This window comes from Lates calcarifer, linkage group LG3, assembly GCF_001640805.2.
Source record: "Lates calcarifer isolate ASB-BC8 linkage group LG3, TLL_Latcal_v3, whole genome shotgun sequence".
NCBI classification, from domain to species: Eukaryota; Metazoa; Chordata; class Actinopteri; family Centropomidae; genus Lates; species Lates calcarifer.
Window position 1 is genome coordinate 12,614,795 of NC_066835.1, and position 24,857 is coordinate 12,639,651.

Below are 24,857 nucleotides of genomic sequence, written 5' to 3' on the forward strand. Positions count from 1 at the left end.
CCTTTGTTTACTTTGGCTGAGTTATTATTTCTAATAAAGACAAATAAACAGAGGCATTTCACAACCAGGCAAATAAAAACTATGATTTTATTATTTTCTCTACAGACTGACTGATATTATGGCCTTGTCTCTGATAGCATGTGGGGCCTGTGTTTCCATTCATGTGAGAACTGGAGTTGCAGTTCATTTACATATTAGCTGAATTTAGTCAAATACTGAGCTGAGGTGAATGGCGCCACTGTTCCCACCAGACGGCTGAACCACAGTCACAGAAAGATAAATATCTAATGCAGGCCGACGAACCACAGGTCATGTTTGTGCTGGTGTTTGTATAGCTGTGATTAAAAATAAATGTTGATCAATGCTTAACAGCGAGAGCAGGTGTTACTGGACCAGTGATACACAAATAAGTAAAGTTTTATGATGATAATTCAGCTCTTTTAAGATTAAAACTGTTACCAGTATTAGGTGTATGTCAGTATCAGTGTTGTGCCTGTGTGCTGCAGGTCATACTGTCACACTGTGAAGCCTGACAGTGAACATATTGTGGATGCTGGTGGCACTGAGGCAGTCACAGCATGATTTAGCACGCAAGGACTGTACACACCAGCCCCCTAGTGTAAACTCTGAGCAAGCATCTCTTTTATTTACCTCTCAAAATTGATGTGTGGTGCAAAGAACACTAAACAAATGATGCACCAGTCAGGCGTGGTGAATTTTGATTATAGTCTACATGTCAGCACACATTCTATAAACGTATTTTGCATGGCAGTGTCCAGCCACTGTAAGAAGACAAAATGAAAAGTTTAATTGCAAACACACTGTCCCAGCCCCACCTACTTTTCTTCAAAGCTAAAATAAATGCATTAATATTTCAGTGTAGTTATTAATAAAACAGTGGATAAGGCATACTTGGCACTTGTGATTGTTAAAATACATCAACAATCAAACAAATCTTATATTTTGCACTAATTTGTCTGCCTAAAATAGCTGCCTGTTTCTATTATTTTGTACGGACTTGTAGTAACCAAACTTTACCGCTTGGAGGCAACATTGTCAATATCATGTATCTTTAGCGTAGCGACTTTCATCAGCCAATCCTACCGGTGCATTCATGGATTCGTCCCAAATTGTAAAAATTCTGAGTGTATTGTTTGGTAATTTGTGTTATTCCGTCATTTACTAAAATCACAGTTCGGTGATGACATATGTATTTATTTACCTTTTAATTTGATTGGTCGGAAGAAATATGAAAGTCTAGTTTTTGTTTAATCCATCAAACGGTATAACGAGAGTACAACTGTGTGTTATCGAAGTCGAATATTGCGAGTGTCAGCTGAACACAGCATTAGCCTTCGGTTGTCTGTGAACTAAGCAGCTGTCACATTTGTGTGTGGGCACCCAGCTAAGGACCCGTACTCTTACTTTAAGAGGTAAGATTTACTGTCCTTTAACAAACTAAAATATAATATACAACCTACAACGTATCATTGGTTAATCACAAGCTGAAGGAGAGATTCATCAGGTTAGTTAGCCGGCTAGCTAACGAGATAGCCGGAGGGAGCTGAGGTTAGCATGTGAGCTAACCCACGTTATGGCTGATTGACACTAGCAGTTCAGCTCTGGCTAACAGCTGGATTAGTGTAGGACAAATTAAACTGGTGTCATCTCAACTACAGCGAGCTAGGTGTGCTGTGGTAACGTAAAAGTTTTGTTTGAGGAACCGTAACATGAAGACTTGTCCGAGTAGACAAAGAGGTGGAGATGATGTGAAATCGGGGGTAACAACAGTACCTGCTAACATGCTAATTCGGCTGTACTTTCCCACTGTCCCTACATCTGACTGAAATTACCATATTACATTCAGTACCCCAAACACCCAAGACAAATGCAACCAGTTCAAATCAGCAAGATGACATATGGTGTTGATAGAGGTTAACAAACTGAGTGCTTAGCAGGCTTACTAGATTTTTCATAAGCTAACCAACACTGGTAAACAGTAAACCCATTGCAGACTAGTCGCTGACTATTTATAGAAGTTGCTTGTAGGCAAGACAGGATTACCAACAGGCCAATGTGGGCAACTGCCCCCAGTCCCCAGACCCACAAGGGCCCTGAAAGCCTCAGCTACAGAGTGTAGTAATTTGGTTGACTAAACATTTATTAGTGAATATGCTCAACTTAAGCACAATTTAACTTTTAAATGTTGATGGCCTTAAACTGGATGCTGCCTTATTATTTAATATTGGTTCTCTATATTTAATTCAAGAGGCCATACTAACAAGCGGGTTATGGGTTCCCACTGTAGCTGTAGTTGGAAAGAAGGATCTTTCTGAAAGTGCTGTCTTTGAAGTATCTCCTAGACAGGATAAACTAGTTTTCAATAGAAATCCCTATTTAAAATACTGCCAGGGCAAGAGAGAACTTGTTTCTCTGATATTACCTTCTCCAATATGCGAATTGCCAATAAATCTGTAGCACAACCTGTCAAACCTGGACCTATTTCATGGAACAGGTTTGTTATTTTTGCTGACTAAAACCTGAAACCCATCTCCTTTACTTTTTAACCATAGTCACCACAGTGTGTCAGATTTAAGGTGGTTGCAGGTCTATCCAGCAGGTTTTTCCAGATAACTCTATAAAGTTGCTTCATGGAATAGGCCCATGTCCAAACACTATGCAAAGCTTTTTTTAATGTTGTTTAGGTCCCCCCAGGTCCTTTCATGAACTGTGTATCTCCCTATCCTCAGGCAAGTCAGAAGTGTATAAGCCTACTTACTGGCTCTGTTTCACCTGAAACACCTGCATCTCAGTTGAGGTCAGACCGGAGCTTTATCTTGTTTACTTTGTCTGACCCTGGCTGACTGGCAGTTGTTGACTCTTTGCTTGCTTTGTAGAGTCTTTGTATCCATTTAACTTTTAGTTGCCTTTGAGAAAGGGCATGTATTAGCTGTCTAAAAGACTGATGTAACATACAGTAAGGACAGAATTGCCTCTCTCATAGACCTTAATTTGTAATGGTTTTTCACCAAACTTTGTCTTTGGTATCACAGCAAGCATGGTCTCATAAAATCATTTGCTGTGAGAACAAAAAGAACCATTAATAGAATTTTACTGCTCGACTTGTTTATGGTACATTTGTACCAATAATTAAAAGTTGAATGTCTGCAACACACTAAACATTAAGCTCTTTGTGCTTGCATCCTCCTCTCTAGGCTCTGCCACCATGGCACGTGGGCATCAAAAGATTCAGTCTCAGCAGAAAAATGCCAAGAAACAGGCAGAAATGAAGAAGGCCAAGGGTCATGATCAGAAGACGGCAGCTAAGGCCAGCGCTGGTGTTTACCTGCGCTGTGTGCCGGGTGGGTATGAAGCCTCAACTCTGACAATGCAGAAAGATTTACTGGTTAACTCTGCTGCCCTTTGGTCCCTTTTTTTTTTAGATTTGTGCAAAGTTCTTTGATCTTTGAGAAGACATATTTTCAACCAAATGCAAGACTTTCCCTAAATTATTATAATTTTTTTTTTTTTTTTAATTGTTCCCCTCTGCAGTCCCAGATGCCTGACCCAAAAACCTTCAAGCAGCACTTCGAGAGCAAGCACCCGAAATCCCCTCTGCCCCCTGAGCTAGAAGGAGTGGAGGCATAAACAGTCACCCTGGACACCAAACTGAGTTCTTCAAGGCCCTGCACCACCTCTGCACTTGTCTCAGTCTGACAGCAATGGATGATTTGATGTTAACAACACAAAGCCATTATCTTCATTTAGGCATTAACAGACCAGGTTGCCCTTGATGCAATCCTTCCTCCCATCCAGTCCTGTTTTTGTTGTGTTTGAATACACAAGGGGATAAACCCACATGCTGGTTTTGATTTCAGTCGGTCACTGACAACCTTTATAATCCAAGCGGTGAATGAAAACTTCCTCAGAACAAACTACGCACTGCCCACAACGTGTTGTGCACATAGGAATATTTCTTGCTGCTAGCTCTTGTACCTCTTTATCTGAAGCTTTAACGGATTGAGTCTCTGATTAAACTTTTATAGCCAGCATGCCACATGAGGTAAACACACAGTGTCCTTACAAAGCACGAATTTGGATTGGAATGGGATATAGTCAAAATGTTTTAATCCTAATTTTTAGTTTGTTGCAAATGTTTCTTCATCTGTTTTATTAGTTTAATTTGGCTTTGAATGTTAAGTATTCAACAAAATGGAGGCAGCAAGATTTTTTTTTTCCTTAATATCAGTTCCTCCACGGCACTGTCCGCCCTGTTGTACTGCAATCTTTCATCTAGTTAATTTTATGTTGGATCATAAAAATGTGAAATTTTGCCAGCCATTTCCAAGCTGCTACATTAATTGCAAGTTAGTAAAATTTAAGGGGACTTGTCAACAAGATTTGTATGCTTGGAAAATGAATTTATGCTCCAATGATGTATTATAAAGTTTTATTAAATTTTACTTTGTTGTATATCTGCCTTTTTCTTGGAAGTGTTTCTTTTGACAGTGTACTGTGATAATGCATGATGAAGGAGACAAAGTACACGTCCTCTTTATCTGACCTGTCCGTTACACATACTGCCTATGGGTTGTTGTTTTTTTTTGTTTTTTTGGCCTTATACTTTAATATTTTCCATCCACATTGAATGTGCTGCTCTGGTTACACAATGTGAACATTTTTACACATTATGTAAATGCAAACCCTTCCTAGGACATTAGCTGCCACTTCTAAATGTGCAAGAATCAGTGAATAATAATGAATATGTGTATGTACAGTATTGCATTTTGCCTCTATGCAGCTTGGCTGGTAACCTGGCTGGTGTGGTAACCTGAAAAGGAAAAAGGCTACACATAGAAAATATGACTTGAAGCAGTACAACAAAACTAGTGCCAAAACTGAAACAGATATTCAAATAGTAGTGAAACAGATACAGTATATCAGTGATGTGATGTTGAACCTGATACCAACAACAGGAAATAACTCAAGCTTCAGCACAGTGTGTCTATTTAACAACAACAGTGAATCCTGTCTGAACTTGTAAGTCAGTTGAGCAACAGAAAAAGGAAGATTTTGATTCATTTTCATCATAAAGAAAAAGCATAAATGCCCTGTGTTCTCTTTTCTCCAGCTGTGACAAATGTGTCAGTTCAGCTCTAAGTTGGTGGTTTGCCCTATATTCACTCAGTCTTTAAAGGCCATAAAGTCTATCTTCTTTGTAACAATTAAATAATTTTAGGTAGAAATAAGGGCTCAATATACTATACCTCACTGAGAAAAAGGAAAAAGCTAGTGTGAGTCTGCCTGTGTTTTTTTAATGGTGTGAGCAGCATGGCTGAATGAGTCATAGCTTGCATTGTTCCTCTGTGTCCTCACACATAATCCACCTCCTTCCTTCCCATCTGTAACCTTGTGAATGAAAAAACACAGCACATGTTCATTCATACAAACACACACACATACACACTCACACATCTGCAATATCTCCTTTGTCTTGTGGCCTGTTTGTTTGAATCCAGGCCCAGGACTGACAGGAAAAAGAGGAGCACTTGCACAAAATGAAATTAGTTGTCGTAATTGCGTGAAGGAATTAATTAGATTCCCACCGGCTATGGATCATCTATTTCCAGACATGTACCTCAGTCTGAGGAGATGAAAACAGCTGCAAACCATGATCTGCTCCCATTGCAGTGGTGATAATGAAACTCTGACACACTGTGGTTTTTGGCTTTATGTCATTTAAACCATCTAAGGTTAATTCAGAATTACAGACAGCTGTTTATATGCATTTTAATTGTCAGGGTTTTGAACCACATTGGTTAGCGACCACCATGGCAACAGTATTACTGTATTAGCAGTGTCTCTGTTAGGCCCAAAATAAGCTTGTGTTTTAAAGTCAGTACAGAGGCCCATTGCCATCTACCGGCCTACTTCAAAACAACTCAAAACCCCACCCAAAAGTTAGTGGACAAAGACACACCCTGATGAAAACCTGAGCAATGTTTCTTTAACATGTTAAAACTGGAAAAGGTTATGAAACCTTTAGTAATCCCATAACCATGTCATTTTATGTCATGAGGAAAATTTAAAGGTAGACACTAGGTGGAGCTTCCATATCCTTTTATTCAAATATACTCTCTTTGTGGCAGTTTCATCTACTTGGGCTGTTTGTTGTAATGAATATGTCAGAAATGTTAGACACTTTCTAAATAATTTCTATAGACTGTTGGGCCATATGTCAGTGTACCATTTTTCTTGTTTTTTTTCCTTTGCAAGACAAGACAAGGGACATGATTCATGTGTTATACCAGAGGGCCTAATTAGTGGCTATTTGTAAACTAGAGGAACTAGACAAACGGGGATGCTGGCTGAACTACATAGGGGGCCATAGTCAGAGGGTGTGGTTAATACACTTTTGCCAAAGCAGATACATGTAGATTTACTGCAAAGCCTGGTTAAGCAGCCAAGTATCATCTCTTTGTGAGGTTGAGGGAAGAATTCAAAGACAATCTTAAGGTATAACTGTAAGGTCAGGATTAAAAATTATGTCACCTCCCAGGAGGGGTCAATAAATTTATGAGGGGCACGTCAGGGCTCAGTGATAAGTCAAAACATCATGTAACATACCTTACCCAGGAATGCTCATTTTGGAACGTGTGTATGGGGCTCTTAGCTGAACAAATGATCAGAAATGGACGTATTTTAAAAAAAAATCTTATTATTTCCTCTTCTGATGATAAGATGATGGAAACTGAATTAAAAATGATGGCATATTTAAGGCTAGTCCATCAGAATACCTCTCCTAGACACGGTGTTTCCATAGCAACTGACAGTAATGAGCATTAGGACATTTATGCAGTAGGAAAAAAAAGGGAAAAAAGTCAATTATATTTCAAAAGATCACTTCGAGCAACTCCCGCACCACTTCCGGATTGGGCTCCGTTCCCATAGCGTTTAATATACCTGCAAAAAACTGTGAATTTATTTGAAAGACTTTTTACACGATTCTCTCTGAACTGTCCCAGTTTTTTTAAATACATCTACTAAGCAATGAAATTTGAAATTCCTCTCGTTATACCGAGGATGGACTTACACCAACTACATTTCCCATGAGGCTTTGCGAGCATTGTGGGGCAAATGCTCATGGGATATGTCTTTTTCTGTAACAGCAACTTTTTTCACTTGGTAAGAATTCTGAAGCACGGAGTGTGTTCTCTACACATTGTTTACTTAATTTTAAACAATAAATAGAATAATACTACATAATATGTATGGTACAACATTTTTCTTGAATTCTTTTTAATAGTTTTCCACTGACGGAGTTTGAATGGCTATTTAATTTTTTTGCCGAAAATTTGGTTGCCCTAGCAACTCGATTCTGACGTCATCAGTCCTGGTGCTACCCTGCCGCTGTGTCTTTGAGTGGAGGGAAACCCCGTGGATGAGCGGGAGAGATCATCAGCTGTGCGGCCGGGCATCAGGAACAACACCGTATAACGACACTCTCAGGTAAGTTCACGGTTATTTACTGCTGATGGTCTGTGTTTTGTTCGACGGAAAATCTTTACATTTGCTCTGCGAGCTTTTTGGAGAAGCTTTTAATCTAGCATGAATCGCTGCTACTGACTGTAAGTGGAAGCCAGTGTTGCCCCGCTGCTCAGTCATTGTTCGGCGCTTGCTGAATGGGAAGCGCTACTGCACTTCAACCAATCTATTGTTTTAACTCGCCGCGTTTAGAAGACAGCTTCCTACTCATACCTAATTAGCTTTTGTGAATAAAGCCGCTTGATTATAATGCTTTATGCTCGTTAAAGCAATAGCCACGGTTTGTTTTCCGGGAAGCGAAAAAGGGCGTTCACTGTGGACCGAACTATGCGAGGCTCCTTTCATTCCAGTTTAACCGTTTCGGCCACGCTGTTACTGGGTCTTGTCTGCCATTCTGAAGCGTTATCGAAAAATGTCACTGTGAATATTGCAAATATCATAGTAAACTCCTACAAGAGGGTTTTTTCTAGCGTATTGTACCCTTGCCGTCCGCAGTAGGAACTCGGTGGGCAGGTGTGTGTGTGTGTGTATGTGTGTATGAGACACAGACGTGAAACTGGGTGGCCGACATTCCTCAGAAGGGTGCAGGTGTCTGCCCTGCTGGCAAATCTGACTCACTGTATGTGAGATTTTTGAAATTCTGCTGCTCTAGGTTTGGTGTCCCTGCGTTTGGGCAAAGCAGCTGGAAAGTAATGATCTGTAAATTAGTAGCTTCTTGTTGTTTTATGTGCTGCGGTAATCCTGCAGTTATCCTGACATGAAGCAAGGAAATTGTAGAATCACCTAGCTAAGAAGTGGCCAAGGAAAAGGAAAAAACAGCTAGTGAGTAGGATGTCGGCAGGGGGTCTGATCAGAGCGAGACTAATATTGATTCTGTCCTGCTTTTATCCCGGTAAAGAGCCAATAATGAATTTTAAAAAACAATTTCAAAAAGTGATTAATCATTAATACCGTCTATCAGGGGATTTACTGATGTTTTTTGTGCACATGTCAGTGAAATCAGAATTGAAACAATTCATCAAATTATAGAAAACTGATCTGCGACGGTTGATAACTGTTGATTTTTATTTTTTAGTTTTTTTATTTTTACGCAAAAATGCCGGAGAATCAAATGTTGAAGCTGAATCAATATGAGGATTTCCTGCTTTTCTGTGACATAAAATATAGTTTTAAATATTGTAGGATTAGTCAGTGAAGCAAAATGCAATTTGAAGGTGTTGCCTTGTGTTCTGGGGAATTGTGAGGGACATTTTCCACAAATTTCTTTTATATCCCAAATGACTAATGGATTCATAGACAAAATAATCTCCAGATGACGATTGAAAATAATGATTTGTCACCTTGTCAATTTTCTATTATTATCATGGTCCAACTGATTAATTAGGGGAAAAATCTGTAAACTAAAATAATAGGATAGACAGTGGAAAGGATGAGACAGGAACAGTCATGCCATTCTGCCAATTTCTGTCTTAAAATGAATTACTCTATAGACTATTTCTGAAACTCCTGCAAACATCTAATCACTTTCTCTCATTCTAATTCTAATTACTTAGATGCCAGATGACTTTAGTCATCAGTATAAATCAGGTCTGTGCCAAACGGAGAGCAGATGATCCAAGTTGGTTGAAATCCAAAAACCACTTAAAAGAAGCTGGTGTGCACACACCCAAGAGACACTAAGCATCCCAAGCATTATGAGAAACTGAAACACTGATATGATTACGTCACTTAATAATGCAAGTAATTCTGACCAAGGTACCAAATGTTTTTGTATCATCAAATGTATTTCAGAATATAAGGGAAAGCTCCTGAGAGTCATTATGTTTAAATGTGTACCTGAGAAATCATATTACACAGGAAGGACTACATGTTTACATGCACTGTAGTCCTCCTTCATTCAAGTTAAATGATCAGATCCCTCCCCCCTTCCCCATCATGTTGCTCTTTTTGCTCTCTCCGTACTCCTGCCCTCCCCCAACTCTTTCTCCTCCGTCTTCCTAATCCATCTCCTGTCCCCTTTGTTTTCTCCTTCCCGACTCCCTCTCCTCTCTCCTTCCTTCCTCAGTCCACACAGGAGCCATGGCAGAGGAGCACGTACATCAAGCCAAACTGGCCGAGCAGGCTGAGCGCTACGATGACATGGCTGCGGTCATGAAGACCGTTGCAGAGGGGGACTCAGAGCTCAGCATCGAGGAGCGCAACCTGCTCTCTGTTGCCTACAAGAATGTGGTGGGGGCTAGGAGATCTTCCTGGAGGGTGGTGTCCAGCTTGGAGCAGAAAGCTGATGACCCTGCGAAGGTCGCGCTGGCCAAGAGCTACAGAGAGACTATTGAGAAGGAGCTGAATGACATCTGCAAGGAAGTCCTGGTAAGAAGCAGAGGTGTTGACGGGGGGCTTGGTTTCATGATGGTGTCCCCTAGAATAGTGTTCTAGTATATGTCTACATAGATGGAGACCTAATGCCGCAACGGCCAATAATATCTTGCAATCTAGAGCAGACAGACTGAGCCAGACATTGGCCTACACACATTGCAAGTGATAACAACCCTGCTTACAAACATACATCTTGTCCTGCACCTTAGGTTGTAGTTTGCAGGCAAGATATCTACCTGGTGTAGTCCTTAATTCTTCTGCACATGACAGGTAGGCTAGCAGTGCAAATTTGTTTACTCTGTATCCTGTTTCCTGTGGTGTAATGCTGCCTTTTTTCTACCTTTCGATGAAAAATATTAACGAATACGTTTAAGAAAAAACATGCTGATGTTATATTTCACCACAAAAGGGGATGACTACAGTTGGAAAGAGAGATGAATGTGTTGTGATGGAGTCAACCCTGCTGCCAATGCTGATCCAGTGGCCAGTTCTACCACAGCAAAAATCTCCTGTTGCCCATAAAGCATTTTCCTCAGAACATCCCAAACTGCAAAATGACCATTACTCTTTGCATTGTGAATTTTAAACCATGAAGGTTTTATATTCACAGATCTTTTCCAGAGCCTAGAAATGCTATTTTTTTATCTGCATGACATCATCCCTATGGCTTATTTGCTGGCTGAGCTATTTTCATTAAAAATGAATGGGTAGTGGGAAGCCAGTGAGGGATCATGTCTTTGTCGCTGTGCTAGTGACACTTACATACACTACATGCACTTTCAGCTAACAGGGGGAGCTAGCAGAGGAAAGAACTGCAATATAGGAGGTATTAGATCCCCTTTGGGGGAGAAAATGTAGGAAGAACTTATTTAAGGATACATTTGAAATATGTTAGTCACATGGATGGCATAAAACAGCTTGTCCATTTTATTATTGTTTTGGTTGTGTCTCATTTCATCTCCCCGACTTGTCCAAATCTATGCCACTGATTACCCACTGCAGTCAGGAAAATAAATACATTTACATCCTTAAATACATAGTATAGTGTTTGTTATAGTGATGTCTTGGTGTGCTGGGACATTCACAGTATGTCTGTGAGACGAGCTAAAGCTTCATGTTTTAAGTCATCCTACCATGTCGATGAGCCATGCTTTAAGCAAATGAAGGCTCCCTGCCCCAACAGATGTTTGAATATCCTACAGATAGACATTAGTATTTGGATACTTCAGATACACACTCACAGTCACTATAAGACACAAACCAGTGAAGTTAAAAGGAGAATTCCCCAGTGGTTTATGCTGTTTGTTTTTTTTTTTAAACGTAATACCTAAATCGCCCACACAGTCGCATTAGTACACATCCTCTGATATTGTCAGCATCCTTAATTTTAAAAGATTGCTTTGTATTATACAATGTTAATTCAAAATGTTGAACCTTTTTAGAGAGTTAATGAATAAGAGCTGAAAATAGCAAAGACCTAGAAAATTAATAATGTTAAAGGTAAAGGAGGAAAAAAGTTGAGGAATGGGACTTATCTCAGTGTTTCAGTCGCACATTTAACATACCTGTCTAAATACTGTTGTCAACACATGAGACTTGTAACCGCTGGTGTTCCACACATTTCAACACTAATGCTTTAACTTGCAGGACCTGCTCGACAAACATCTGATCCCCAAAGCTAAGCCTGCTGACAGCAAAGTCTTCTACCTGAAAATGAAGGGAGACTACTACCGCTACCTGGCTGAGGTTGCCACCGGAGATGACAGGACGGGTGAGTAAAACAGACCTCCTTGTTGTCCTGCAACAGCTGCAGTCGTTTTGTTTTTTTGGCAGTATATACAACTAGTAGCCTCTTCCTTTGTCTTTCCTGCAATCACTTGAGGAAAAGGAAGAAAGACAGCAGCACCAAGGGGATTATTAGATACAGAAAAATTAGATGGTGCCACCTACTGCTAAAAACACATGCTGCTGTGTGATGGGGCCCTTTGTTTCCATGGTAATGGGCTGTTACACATCTGTTGGAGGATGGAATGAGTGTTTCCTGATTAATGGGTCTTACAAATCCCTCTTTAAGATGAGAAGACCAAGCTTGCTTCAGGTGTTTGTGACCGGAGTACTGACACCCACCCTCTCTGTCCTTGACCTACAACTGTCAGCCCGAAATGCAGGCGAGGGCTGCTGCCCGGTTGTCATGGCAACAGCAGGGGCAGCACCAGGGTGGTGTTGGCTGCTGCTGGTTGCTGGGAGGCATTTTTAGAGTTTCTTTGGTGGCTGTGGCAACCTGGATCATTGGGGTGATGGTTTCTTTCTTTTTTTGTCTCCTTGATTTCAGGTTGTCTTGTGAGTCATTGTTTTCTACAGCACCATATTTGTAATGGAAATCCCATATAATTTAGAGCCTTGATTTATCTCCCTGGAAAACCTATAATAATCCCTTTTTTGTGCGGTTTGTCATCTTTGCTTTTTCACTCTTAGATCAATAATTCTCCAGCCTGGCATTTGGCTGTTAATAGTAAAGAAGAAGAAATGTTCCAAATTAGTGGGAGGTTATGTCAGTTTCAGTGGAGACACTGATCTTGTAAAGTGTACAGGTTTATTCTGACTAATGCACTTCAAAGAAATTTCTGGCCTTTTGTTTTGAGATGTTTTGTCATTGTAATACAGTCCTTTTTTAACCATTAATTTTAATTTAGTAATTATAACCGTTATTAATCCTTGCTGGGCTGTTTGTGGTTCATGTTGATGAAATAACTCTGTACTGCAGCAGCCAGGGTTCAAATCCAGCCTAGGTACTTTGCTGCATGTCATCCTTTATTTCTCCCCAGCCTTCCCTTGTCTCTCGCAACTGTTGCGGTCATAATAAAGGCAAAAATAACAGGAAAAATTACTTTCAAAGATATTTCATAAGGTATTTTTCCAATAAAAATGCCAAAGATTCATGGGCTCCAGCTTCTCAGTTAAAAATATGCAGCATGTTAATTGATTATCAAAAAGACTGTTAGCGGCAAGCCCTGCTAGACAGTTGGGGCGCAGGCAGGGCTTGGATGTCACATTTATAGGCGTTGAACAGGCTGGATGCAGGATGTTAAATTTCTGTTTTCATGTGTAGTAAATATTGGCAAGGGTGGTTGTCATTCCCAGAAAGAAATCTGGAAAGCGTGCACCATCATGCACACACAGATGGTGCACAATGGAGTGTAGTTCCATTTAGGGCAGTTTGAGAATAATGTGACCAAGCTTGAAGAAATCTATTTTTTCCCATTTGAAAGATCTGTTTCCTGATCGTTATTTGTAGCCATCATCACTACTTCACAAGAAGCCTACCAGAGCGCCTTGGACATCAGCTACAAAGAAATGCAGCCTACACATCCCATCCGCCTAGGCCTCGCTCTTAACTTCTCCGTCTTCTACTATGAGATCGTCAACTCCCCTGACAAGGCCTGCAACCTGGCCAAGGCGGTAAGAACAAGTGTTTTATTTCTCACTAATTTTGCCTAATTTCTTTTCGTGTTTGTTTGTTTAGGGTTTTTTTCATCCTAATTTTTTTATGACTGAAAGCCCTCCTGCTCCTGACATTGTACAAATCTAGTCAGGGAGTTGATACAAGGAGAATGCAAAAACAGTGAAGGCTCAACACTGGCCAGCCTGTGAGCTAATAAACACAAAGTCAACTTTACTGCAGTAAGCAAATAATAGGTATACATGAGACTTAGGAGGTCCTGATAGGTGGATTTTGTTACCTTTTGGACAGAGCCAGACTAGCTGTTGAAGGTGTTAACAGTGTTACATGGTGTTCTGATTACATAACTTGCCCATCAGGCCCCACCATCTTTGTTTGTTTGTTTGTATTTTGGCGTTTGCGAATCAGCGGTAGCACTCACGTATGTGAAATGAATTTATAGAATATTTGTTACCAATACTAGCACTAACACTACAATTGTAAACTGAAAGTGTCCGCTCTGTGTGGCAGAAGAGGAGACTTGCATCACAGAGAAGTGGAGTGCTGTTTGGCAATATTTCAGATTTAAACCCAATGCCGAAAGGGAGCCTGATAACATGAATGAGTCTGCAAACTGTCTGACACACACACACACACACACACACACACACACACCACACACACACACACACACACACACATACATACACATACACTGTTTGAGCCGACCCGTCCCGTCTTCCTGTAAAATCTGTCTTCCTAGTGTAACTGATATTGTCCACCGTCATCCCTAATGCTAAGCTAAGCTAGCAGCTGTTGGATATAGCATAATATTTAATGGACAGTTATAAAAGTGGAATGAGTCATCTCATCTATCTCTTGGAAATTAAGTGAATAAGAGTTTTGAAAAATGTCAAACTATTCATTTTAATTGCACTTTGACACACCATACAGTGGATATGTTTTGTAACCAAAAAGTTTTTAATGTGGATCAACGGTTTTTTTTTTTTTTTTTTTTTTTTTTCATTTAATTGACCAAGCAGTGTTTATTTAAACCCATCTCATGTTGGTGCATGAATTTATAATTGCTTTTGGGAACCTGCACATTGTTTCTGGAGGTACTGATGGCTGTCTCTGTCTCCTCCAGGCCTTTGATGAAGCCATCGCCATGCTGGACTCCCTCAACAACGAGTCCTACAAAGACAGCACCTTGATCATGCAGCTGCTCCGTGACAATCTGACAGTGAGTGTCTCGACTTTATTTCCCTAGACATCAGCTTTGTCTTAACACTCTCACTCTCTGCCGTCCTTCATCCCCCCTGTATACCGGTTTGGTTTGAGTTTCACATTACTTGTCAAACTCGACTAAATATTTGAGATGCAAATGCATCTTGAGAGTGCACTAATCCAAATATCCTGTGCTTCATCACAGCTGTGGATGTCAGAAACCCAGGCTGACGGCGAGGGCGAGGGTGAGGGCGAGGAGACGGAGCCGGCGCCAGCAGCTGAGAAGAACTGAACTCCAGAGAAAAACAAAACAAAAACACACATTTTTTACCTCTCACCAGCCTAAGTTGTGTGTGTGGTTGTGTTTACACATACATGCACAGATATGTATGTTTACACTCCACTCACAATGTGTAAAGTACGGTATGTGTGTGCAGATGCAGTGAAGCGCGCGTGTGTGTGTGTGTGTTAACTGTATGAGCACCTCCACAGAGAAAAGAATGGAATAGATCTTTTTTTTTTGGACATTTCTCATTGTGTGAACCAGCGGATGTTTATTTTTTTGTTTAGTTTTTTGTCTGTGGTTTAGTCCAGATGAAATCCCTCCCCTACATACAAATCAGCCCCGTGCTTCTTTAACCTTATTCACTGTAGCAAACTGCTGCTGTCGCACGAAAAGACAAACAAGAAAACCTCTAACTGTAATTTTGATAATTTGTATGTTTTTACTTGAATTGAACATTTTCAGTCTTTGTGACACTTGAGTCTATGAAACTCCTTTTGAAATGTGTCTGCTGTAAAAGTGGTCACAGCCATCTGAAGTCATGAAATTTTAGGTCTCATCTGATACTAGCAGAGATCATATAGATGGCAGCATTTGCCTCACTAAAGATCTATTACCAGATTACTTATAGCAATCCCGCCCTGTCGGTGTCCATTGTAGCGGGTAGTGATTTTATGGATGGTACATGTGTTACAGCTCAGTGGGTTCTATGTGTATTCGGGCGTAGGAAAGGTTTTCTGTATGAATGGCCACTTGCGAAAACTGTAGTTGGAACTCTGTTGATAGTTTTGTTGAGAGGATTACATTCCATTTTACTGACTTTACTGACTTTTCACTCTCAGTGAAATGTGTAGACTATAATTTCCTGCAATTTTCCATACCACATGAAAAGGTATAGACAGCCTAAGATAAAAGTGAACAACTTGATAAAATGGCTTGATACTGTAACTTTTGATATTTTATCTGTGCAGCAGTGCAGAGGATACTTTTGCCATGTGCTTTTATGTGGCTTTCTACTCTTTTTTATTCAGGTGTTTTTGTATTTTCTTTCTGTGTATTTTATTCCCTTTGACTCTTGATTTGACTCTTGGAATGTATGTGGTTCTCAGTAGTATGGTGTGAGGGTTAGGGGTGCTTTGAAACTGGCAGTTTTTGCTTAGGATTTAGCTTGAACCAGGTGGTTTACAGTAACATTTACCTTCCTTGAAAGTACATTGTGAAAAGACAAACTAAAACAATTCTAAAATATTAATTGATAATAAAATGTAACTTGGTAGAGAGCTGTGTTACGGCCATTTAGTAGTCACAAAGTAGAGCCAGTTTCTTCTAATTACAGTATCTTGGTTTTTAAAAAGATGGGATGCAGGAATCAGAATTTGCAGGTTACACTCGGAGTACGTTATTTGGTTATGTGCTTTCATGTAAGTGGAATTAAAACATTAAAATAAGTGTGCTGTGCTCAGTGTGTTTGTTTTCTCTCTCTGTGTGGAATGAAACTTCTACAATATTAATGTTAGAGGCTGCATTGGGCCTCTGTCAGTTCATCTGCCAAGTCTGAAACTATTTACCGTGCCAGCTTGGAGATGTGTCAGCTGCATAAGAAATCCTCATATTAAAGCTAAATAAGGAGGGCTATCACATTAACAGTCTGTGAAGTGGTTGCTTATGAATGTCATCATTCACACAGCCAGGAATGGCCTTTGTGAGCCTCAACAGTGATTGGTTTATAGCTACAAATCTGTACAATATCAAGAACTCCACTTCAAAGCACAGGCTGAGAGCAAAATGTGTTTTCAAAAGCTTTAACATGTCAAACTGTCCCACAAATACATTAATCATTCCAAGCAACATCATGGGTTTTTACACAGATTTCGACTTTCAACAGCTGAAGAGAAGCTTGAGTGAGACTTTGCTGTGATTCTGATTTAGCACTGAATACTGTAGCTTACTTAATAAAAAGCCTTATCTCTGCTAAAGTAAAAATTCTAGCTAATACTGAATAATTTAGTCAAAAGTATGGCAGCACAATAGGGGCTCCAGAGTTGCAGTTTGATTTCAGATGGGGATTGAGTTTTTCACTGACAACACTGCCCTCTGCAGATGGTAATGGCTTTGAAGCATGTAGCACGTTCCCATTAGGATTAATAAAGCACTGTATCTATCTATGATTAGACTTTTGAAAGGCAGCCTGGACATGGATCAGTCAATTTAGGCATGCTGTGTAAAATGGAGGGAAAAAAACATTATTTACTCATATCTGTCCTGCTGCAGTACCTATTTGAACCAATACATATTACATTCACAGATACTTGTCATATGCTCATTTAAAGCTGGACAGGCTGAAATCTTATAAAATCTATCTCTACACAAACATAGAGATGATTTGTCCAACCTTACTGGGACAAAATCTGGCTTAAAAACCAACTGCAAGTCACATGTGAGATGACAAAGCACTAAGTCTCTTGATTTAGTTTTTGCATATATGTCAAACTCAAATCTATTCTTCTTCTCACAGTCATGTAGATCACAATCACACTGCTGTTAACTGTGTATTTATGAGCAATAGTAAGCCTATCACATTATACAACATCAAGGGGCCAGTCCTCAGTCAGTAGGTCTACTGCAGTGACCAATGGCTTTTAAAGACAAAAACAAATCTAGTAGAGCAAACAATGAGGCTCTGTCCTCCATTCTCACTCTGACTGTAGCTGATAAGGCTCCTACAACATAATACTGTATGAAGGCTGAACACCACATTTCTGAAAAAGGGTCAATTTAAAGTGTAGGGGGATCTGTATGTTATGCAATCCCTGTATTTCACATTTCCATATCTGAGAAATGCCACGCATGGTGTTGCTGTAAAATGTCATACCTAAGGCATGACCATCCCATGACATCCCCACGACTGTAGGCTGTAAGCATTTGCGATGGTGTGTGTGCGTGCGTGCGTGTAGGGGGGGGGGGGTTGAGGGCGTTGTTCCTTGCGCATGCTATTCAGTAGGAATTAAAGTCCTCCCCGTACAGCACCACTAAATAATCGGGCATTGTTGTCAGTACAATAAGTCAGTTTCAGCCTTTAACAATACGTTTTACATGATTTCATCATCATGCTTACAGTTGTGGTTAACGCCCCTTTGTTGACTTTTTTTTCAACTATGCTGGGAGTTGATTGGCCCATCCGTGTGACGCACAGACCGGTATATATGAGACAACTTCCCCGTAGTGTCCTCCCCCTCAACCCCGGCTGTTAGTGCTGTGTGAGTGCGTGTGTGCTCCTGAGCTCGCTCGGCACACATTCTATAAAAAAATAAAAATACAAAAAAATTTTAAAATATAAAAAAGCCAAAAAATCATTTTTTTTTCTTTTTTGTAACAAGTCGGTGAAGCTGGAGTAGACATTCGTGGACTGGACGGTAACGTACAAGAAAGGGCTGCCTAACGTTAACTCGAACGACAAAATTTTTAGTCGACGTGTTACTGCTTCAGAAGGGAGGCCAAGTAACGTTAGCTTTGCTTTTATCGTTGTGTGTCAGATTTGAATGACAGTTTTAATCCCATTAGAAGTCGACATTGTGTCATTTTAATATACTCTTAGACATTTTACTCGAAAACACTGCAACTGACACGCCAACGGTTGCCAACGTTTACCATCACCATTCTGCCCCGAACTGACGTGACGCCAGTGAACGTTAGGGAACTGAGCATTCGTACTGTCGCCGAAAACTTTTTTCGTTAAGCAAATCGAGCTTCGTCTGAGTACTTTGCTAGTCTCCACAGCCAGACAAAATGAACCCCAGTGCTCCCAGTTACCCCATGGCCTCCCTGTATGTCGGGGATCTGCATCAAGATGTGACCGAGGCCATGCTGTACGAGAAATTCAGCCCTGCCGGAGCTATCCTGTCAATCCGGGTCTGTAGGGACATGATCACCCGGCGTTCCCTTGGATACGCTTATGTCAACTTCCAACAACCAGCGGACGGTATGTAGTTTATAAAGATAAAAACAAAAATGTGTTTTAAATGAATATCTGCTTTAAATGACAGTCAGTGACAACTGAAAGCTAGCTTCTTTCCACTACACGTGACTGCGGCCGACATGTTGTCGGTAGGGTCTCCTCAGTTGAACCTCCCAGCAGTGGCGTAGCAAAAAAGCACCACGCTCGCCCTGCCCTGCCCTGCCCTGCCCACCCCAGTAATGTAGCAGAGGACTGCTAGCTGCCAACTGAACACTCACTGCCTTTTTTTCTTTTATCTCTGTTATGTTGGGACAACACCCCAACTGGTGAGCCTAAAGTGCTGACACAGTTTAATTGCATCTTCCTGGAATGCTTGCCAGTCAGCCTTGTTGTGATGTGAACATTTATCTTTATAAGTTACAAAATAGTCTAACAGTTCCTAAAAATGTTAGAATATGTTAGTCCTACATACCCTAGGACCCAAATATCCACCCTCCACAACACATTGTGTGCATTCCATTGATAAGAGCACAGATCTGCATTTGCCCTCTGATTTTTTGGGTGTGTTACTGTGTTTTTACTGAGATACTGTGTATTCTGTTGAGGCTTTTGCTCTAGCAGTATCTTAATATGCCAAGTATTGTGGGTGTGCCATATAGACGTTATCCTCTGTCATGATATGCAGCATGCAGCAATTTAAGAAAATAGAATAGACATTTGTCTTTTTTGTTTAATATGGGAAATTTAAAGCTTATCAAAGAAAGAACTTCATCACATTGATGTAAAAATCTTCAAAAGTCTGTGATACCATGAAATAAAGGGGATGGCAAAATCCCCAGAGTGAAATTTCTATGGTATATTGTCCTATTGCCTGACCCCACCTAGTATTGATTTTTGTTTGTAACTCAGCAGTAAATGTTCAGTGGCTTCATACATTAATACCAGCGCTGAAACAATAATTCATTGATTACTGACAAAAAGTAAATTTTAAACAGATATACAAAAAATCAGAATAGTTTGGGGTTTTTGACTGATGTCAGAGAAATAATCAACTTTGGCTCTGGGAGAGTTGTGATTAACATTTTTTTAAAACCATTTTTAAAAAAAGATTAAGCTATTATTCAATTAACAGAGAATACAGTAAGCAGATTAGCTGTATTATTTAGGGCTGCAGTAACAATTATTTTCATTACACGTTAAAGCACAGCTACCATTATTCAATCATTAACATCAGTTAAGCTTTCTAAAATTTCTACTGATTTGACACAAGCTGCCAGAGATTACTAACACAGTTGTGCTGATGTAGTTGTGACCAGGAGGGCCCAGTTTGAAACTAGTCCATGGGAAGTAGATGAATGCAGCAACACCTACTGTCCAGCTGCCCTGGAGCAAGGGACTGAAAGAGAGTCGACACCTTGAGTACTAACAAATGTAAATATGTGTAACACCCATGACAGCATGGACCATCTTTTTTTTTTTTAGAAATAGCTGGGGGAGAAACTTGAGCATCCAGTGTCTTGACATTATTCAGTTTCCCAGTAGCCCTTAAGCACGAGACTGACAACCCCACCTGTGTCCTATGCTGTCATAGCCAGCACTTGAAAATTCACATGTACTAAATAATCCTAACCCCTGTTCCTGTATTCCTCCCTGCAGCCGAGCGTGCACTGGACACCATGAACTTTGATGTGATCAAGGGGCGGCCTGTGCGCATCATGTGGTCGCAGCGTGATCCCTCACTGAGAAAGAGCGGCGTGGGAAACATCTTCATCAAGAATCTCGACAAGTCTATTGACAACAAAGCTTTATATGACACCTTCTCTGCTTTTGGCAACATCCTGTCATGCAAGGTAGAAGACCTTGCTGTGTCTAACCTGGAGTGTGTGTGTGTGTGTGTGTGTGTGTGTGTGTGTGTGGTGTGTGTGTGTGTGTCGGGGGGGGGTCCAACTGTCATTGTTGTGGTTTAGCATTGTGAGTGTTGGGATAATTTGCATGTGTGTGTTTTGTAAAGGTCCTCATGTCATTTGCACTATAGATACAAGAAAGACCTGCTCCCCAGTGTTTCACTCACCCAGCAGCTGATAGATCACACTATAGGGTGTGGGGCCTGTACTACATATGAAGGATGTGTGCTCTTAACCAAACTGTGAATTTGTATGTCAACTAATATAAAGTTTATGAGCCTTACATTGAGTCTCCTAGTGTGGCCTCCTGAAATGGTTACAGATATTTCAGGTGTAATTCAACAAACTATCTAGGTTTAATAAACTATTACTGCATGTGTGTGTGGCTTAAAAACTGCATGTCTTCTCTCTCTAAGGTGGTTTGTGATGAGAATGGCTCTAAAGGCTACGGCTTTGTGCATTTTGAGACTCAGGAGGCAGCCGAACGAGCCATTGAGAAAATGAATGGCATGCTGCTCAATGACCGAAAAGTGTAAGTGAATGTTTTAACTAGTTTGAAATGAGTATCATAGTCGTGTGTGAAATGGAAAATAATACTCAGTTGAATTAATATTCCATCCGCTCCAGTTGAAGTTTGATGGTTTGATAATGATGCTTGAGCACTTTGAGTCAGTGTTTCGTTGTAAAGATGACATGACCTCTAACTCCCAAATGTGAGGAGCAAAACATTTTTTATTCCTAAAATTTGTATTTAATGTGTATTTAAATTTAGCTAAATCTCCATTTCAATGCAGATTTGTGGGTCGCTTCAAATCTCGCAAAGAACGCGAGGCTGAGCTGGGTGCCCGAGCCAAGGAGTTTACAAATGTCTACATAAAAAACTTTGGTGAAGACATGGACGATGAGAAGCTGAGGGAACTCTTCAGTAAATACGGTCAGTCATTTTTTCAGACAGCTCTTTGAATTGATTTAGGTCTGCTCCAGTAAAACATTGGGCAAAAAGGTCACTAAGGTCTGTCTTTCTGTTGCCTAGGAAATGCCATGAGTATCCGCGTTATGACAGATGATAACGGAAAGTCTCGAGGCTTCGGTTTCGTCAGCTTTGAGAGGCACGAAGACGCCCAGAAAGTAAGAGATGGAGCTGCAATTTTCTGGCCACCTGGAAATGTCCACCATTTCTGGCTGCAAAGTTAACTTGGGTTTTCTCGTTTGCTACAGGCGGTGGATGAGATGAATGGGAAGGAGATGAATGGCAAACTGATCTATGTCGGCCGCGCCCAGAAGAAGGTGGAGCGACAGACAGAGCTCAAGCGCAAGTTTGAGCAAATGAAACAAGATCGCATGACTCGCTACCAGGTACATTTCTTTTTCTGATCAGTGTCTGCAAAAGGTTTATAACAAAATTGATCATGAACAAGCAATTTTCTCCTAATTTTCTTGTTACTGCCAATTTCAGTTTAGAAGTTCTACGTAGTGAAATGCTGTAGTTTGACAGTCTTTTCCACACAGTATTGAAAGACTGCAGCTTTGTCAAATTCAGTGCTCCCTGTTCAGTAGGTTGTACTGGCCAAAATGGCTGCAACAGTGACTCTGTAGTTCATGGGCCCCATGTTTCTTCACCACAGACTCTGGGGATAAATATGTACTACAGACAGAAACATTTATTAAACTATAAAGGGATATTACTACTGCTTAATATGTAGTATTTTCAATAGAAAGTACAAAAGTTCACACGTCTTATTTTCAGGGTGTCAACCTGTACGTGAAGAACCTTGACGATGGAATTGACGATGAGCGCCTGCGAAAGGAGTTCTCTCCATTTGGCACGATAACTAGTGCCAAGGTAAGACCTCAGCTGTTTACTTAGTGAGTTAGTAATTGAGAGAGAGTTACCAGCACTGACACTCTTTAGCTGTATGCTTCCTATTCAGTATATCCCAGTAGTAATTCTCTTTCATTGGGCTCTCCCCTCAGGTGATGATGGAAGGCGGCCGCAGCAAAGGCTTTGGCTTTGTCTGCTTCTCGTCTCCAGAGGAGGCCACCAAAGCTGTGACTGAAATGAACGGACGCATTGTGGCCACCAAGCCTTTGTATGTAGCCCTGGCCCAGCGGAAAGAGGAGCGTCAAGCCCACCTGACCAACCAGTACATGCAGCGCATGGCCAGTGTGCGCGCAGGTGCCAAACCCAGTTATCAATCCCTACCAGCCAGCACCACCCTCTGGCTATTTCATGGCAGCCATACCTCAGGCCCAGAATCGTGCTGCTTACTACCCAGCTGCTGGCCAGATGGCCCAGCTCCGCCCCAGCCCACGCTGGACCACTCAAGGTGTCCGGCCACAACGTGAGTATCCCTCTATCAGCGTTGTATATTTACTGTCATTTGTTTATACATGTACATAACTCTGGTTGGTTCCTGTGTGTTCATAGATTTCCAGAACATGCCAGGTTCCATGCGTCCCTCAGCACCACGCCCTCAGACCTTCAGTACCATGCGACCTGCCTCCCAGGTGCCTCGCATGATGTCCACCCAGCGTGTCGGTCAGTCTCCTACTCTTGGTCAATAGTGTGTCTAATCTCACAGCTAATACAGTTCATCTGCTGATTGTAGCCCTGTGTTGATATTTCTGTCCCCCTTCTTGCAGCTGCTCAGACCATGGGCCCCCGACCGGCCACCGCAGCTGCTGCAGCAGCCACTCCAGTGCGTGGAGTCCCTCAGTACAAGTATGCCGCAGGAGTCCGCAATCCCCAGCAGCACATGACTGCTCAGCCACAAGTGACCATGCAGCAGGTAGGAATGCACATTTCTTGCTCACCTATCCTGCCCTCAGCTTGGAGGTGCATTCAGAATTCACTGACTAAACTCTCTGTGTCCTTCAGCCTGCAGTCCATGTTCAGGGACAGGAGCCTCTGACTGCTTCCATGCTGGCTGCTGCTCCACCACAAGAACAGAAGCAGATGCTGGGTAAGATGCACGAGCACATACCATGTTACCAAAGACTAAATTTGATTATTTTGCTATTAGCAAATGTTAATTACGTCCCATCTGAAATCCTCTGCACTGTCATTCTTCTAGGTGAGCGTCTGTTTCCACTGATCCAGAACATGCATCCCAGCCTGGCCGGGAAGATCACTGGCATGCTGCTGGAGATTGACAACTCAGAGCTGCTCCACATGCTGGAATCTCCAGAGTCTCTCCGCTCGAAGGTCAGCACTTAACTTCATTAATATTGACAAATTCCCTCTGCTGATCCTCCAAAGAGTTCACCTGGACTACATATTAAAATAAAAGGGGCTACAGAGAACTTTTTCTAGTCTTAATGTAAATGTCATGGAAACATTTCTACCAGAGAGGAAGAGTGTTGTGAATACAAAGCATATGAAGTTTGGAGGTATCTTTTAGACAGAGCACTTTTGAGATGCTATCATGATGTGGTAACTTGATGTTTGTAGGTGGATGAGGCGGTGGCTGTGCTTCAGGCTCACCAGGCCAAGGAGGCCGCCCAGAAGACTGTGACAAATTCAGCTGGTGTCCCAAGTGTCTGAACCCAAGGTACGACTAGTTTTCCAGAGCAGCTTTAACAAGAACAGGACAGTGTTGTCAAGAGATTATGGTTTCTCATCATGACATGATGTAATTCATATTATATTTTTGTGTTTTCACAGGAATGGGGAACCTTGAGACTAGCTTCACCGATGGGGAACAAAACAAAAAAAAAAAGAATTTAACAGTGAAAAAATGAAAAATACACAAAACAAAGTAAAAAGAAGTCAAATAATATATTAAAAAAACAGACAATGGAAACGAGTCTCCAGCCAGGCTTATAATAAGCAGGAACACCAGGCCTGGTTTGCGGAGTTAAAAAGAGAAAATGCACAAAAAAAGAGAAAAAGTTACATTAAAATAAAAAATGATCAATAATGAGGGGTTTTAGAGGAGAATTCTGTGACAAAATAAGATTGAAAGCATTCCTTTCTGCCATTTTATCCCTTTTAAATGTTTGAATGTTTGGGCTGTAGAAGCCTGTTATTGTGAAATTTCCCTTGACCTTTGCTTGCTTGAATAAAACTTATAAAATAATCACGTGTTTGTGTTTTGGCTGTTAGAAAAAACACTGCATTTTAAGTATGAC

General features: G+C 41.0%; 3 protein-coding genes and 1 non-coding gene across 4 annotated transcripts; all 4 read left to right on the forward strand.

Moving 5' to 3' along the window:
* Positions 1-1,159: 1,159 nt before the first annotated feature.
* On the forward strand, positions 1,160-4,473 carry znf706 (zinc finger protein 706). Its single transcript, XM_051067056.1, is given in 4 exon segments — positions 1,160-1,433; positions 3,216-3,331; positions 3,333-3,362; positions 3,553-4,473. Coding segments are annotated over 3 exon segments (231 nt in total). The 5' UTR covers positions 1,160-1,433; positions 3,216-3,226; the 3' UTR covers positions 3,649-4,473.
* Positions 4,474-7,345: 2,872 nt separating this feature from the next.
* Positions 7,346-16,316, forward strand: LOC108898131 (14-3-3-like protein). Its single transcript, XM_018698005.2, has 6 exons — positions 7,346-7,509; positions 9,611-9,912; positions 11,566-11,689; positions 13,214-13,377; positions 14,505-14,600; positions 14,790-16,316. Exons 2-6 carry the CDS (start codon positions 9,625-9,627, stop codon positions 14,874-14,876), a joined length of 759 nt encoding a protein of 252 aa, XP_018553521.1. The 5' UTR covers positions 7,346-7,509; positions 9,611-9,624; the 3' UTR covers positions 14,877-16,316.
* Positions 16,317-18,082: 1,766 nt separating this feature from the next.
* On the forward strand, positions 18,083-24,805 carry LOC108898133 (polyadenylate-binding protein 1-like). Its single transcript, XM_018698006.2, is given in 15 exon segments — positions 18,083-18,846; positions 20,479-20,672; positions 21,143-21,258; positions 21,521-21,660; positions 21,760-21,854; positions 21,945-22,082; positions 22,474-22,569; positions 22,701-22,901; positions 22,903-23,068; positions 23,155-23,265; positions 23,370-23,515; positions 23,605-23,689; positions 23,801-23,931; positions 24,178-24,277; positions 24,391-24,805. Coding segments are annotated over 14 exon segments (1,905 nt in total). The 5' UTR covers positions 18,083-18,653; the 3' UTR covers positions 24,271-24,277; positions 24,391-24,805.
* LOC127142308 (small nucleolar RNA SNORA5) lies at positions 22,247-22,383 on the forward strand. Its single transcript, XR_007812894.1, has one exon. It is a non-coding gene; the product is annotated as a small nucleolar RNA SNORA5 (small nucleolar RNA).
* Positions 24,806-24,857: the final 52 nt, after the last annotated feature.

Coding starts and splice junctions, on each gene's coding strand:
- LOC108898131 (XM_018698005.2), top strand. CDS start 9,625: ATGGCAGAGGAGCACGTACATCAAGCCAAACTGGCCGAGCAGGCTGAG. Junction 9,913..11,565: donor ACATCTGCAAGGAAGTCCTG/GTAAGAAGCAGA, acceptor TTTAACTTGCAG/GACCTGCTCGACAAACATCT. Junction 11,690..13,213: donor CACCGGAGATGACAGGACGG/GTGAGTAAAACA, acceptor CGTTATTTGTAG/CCATCATCACTACTTCACAA.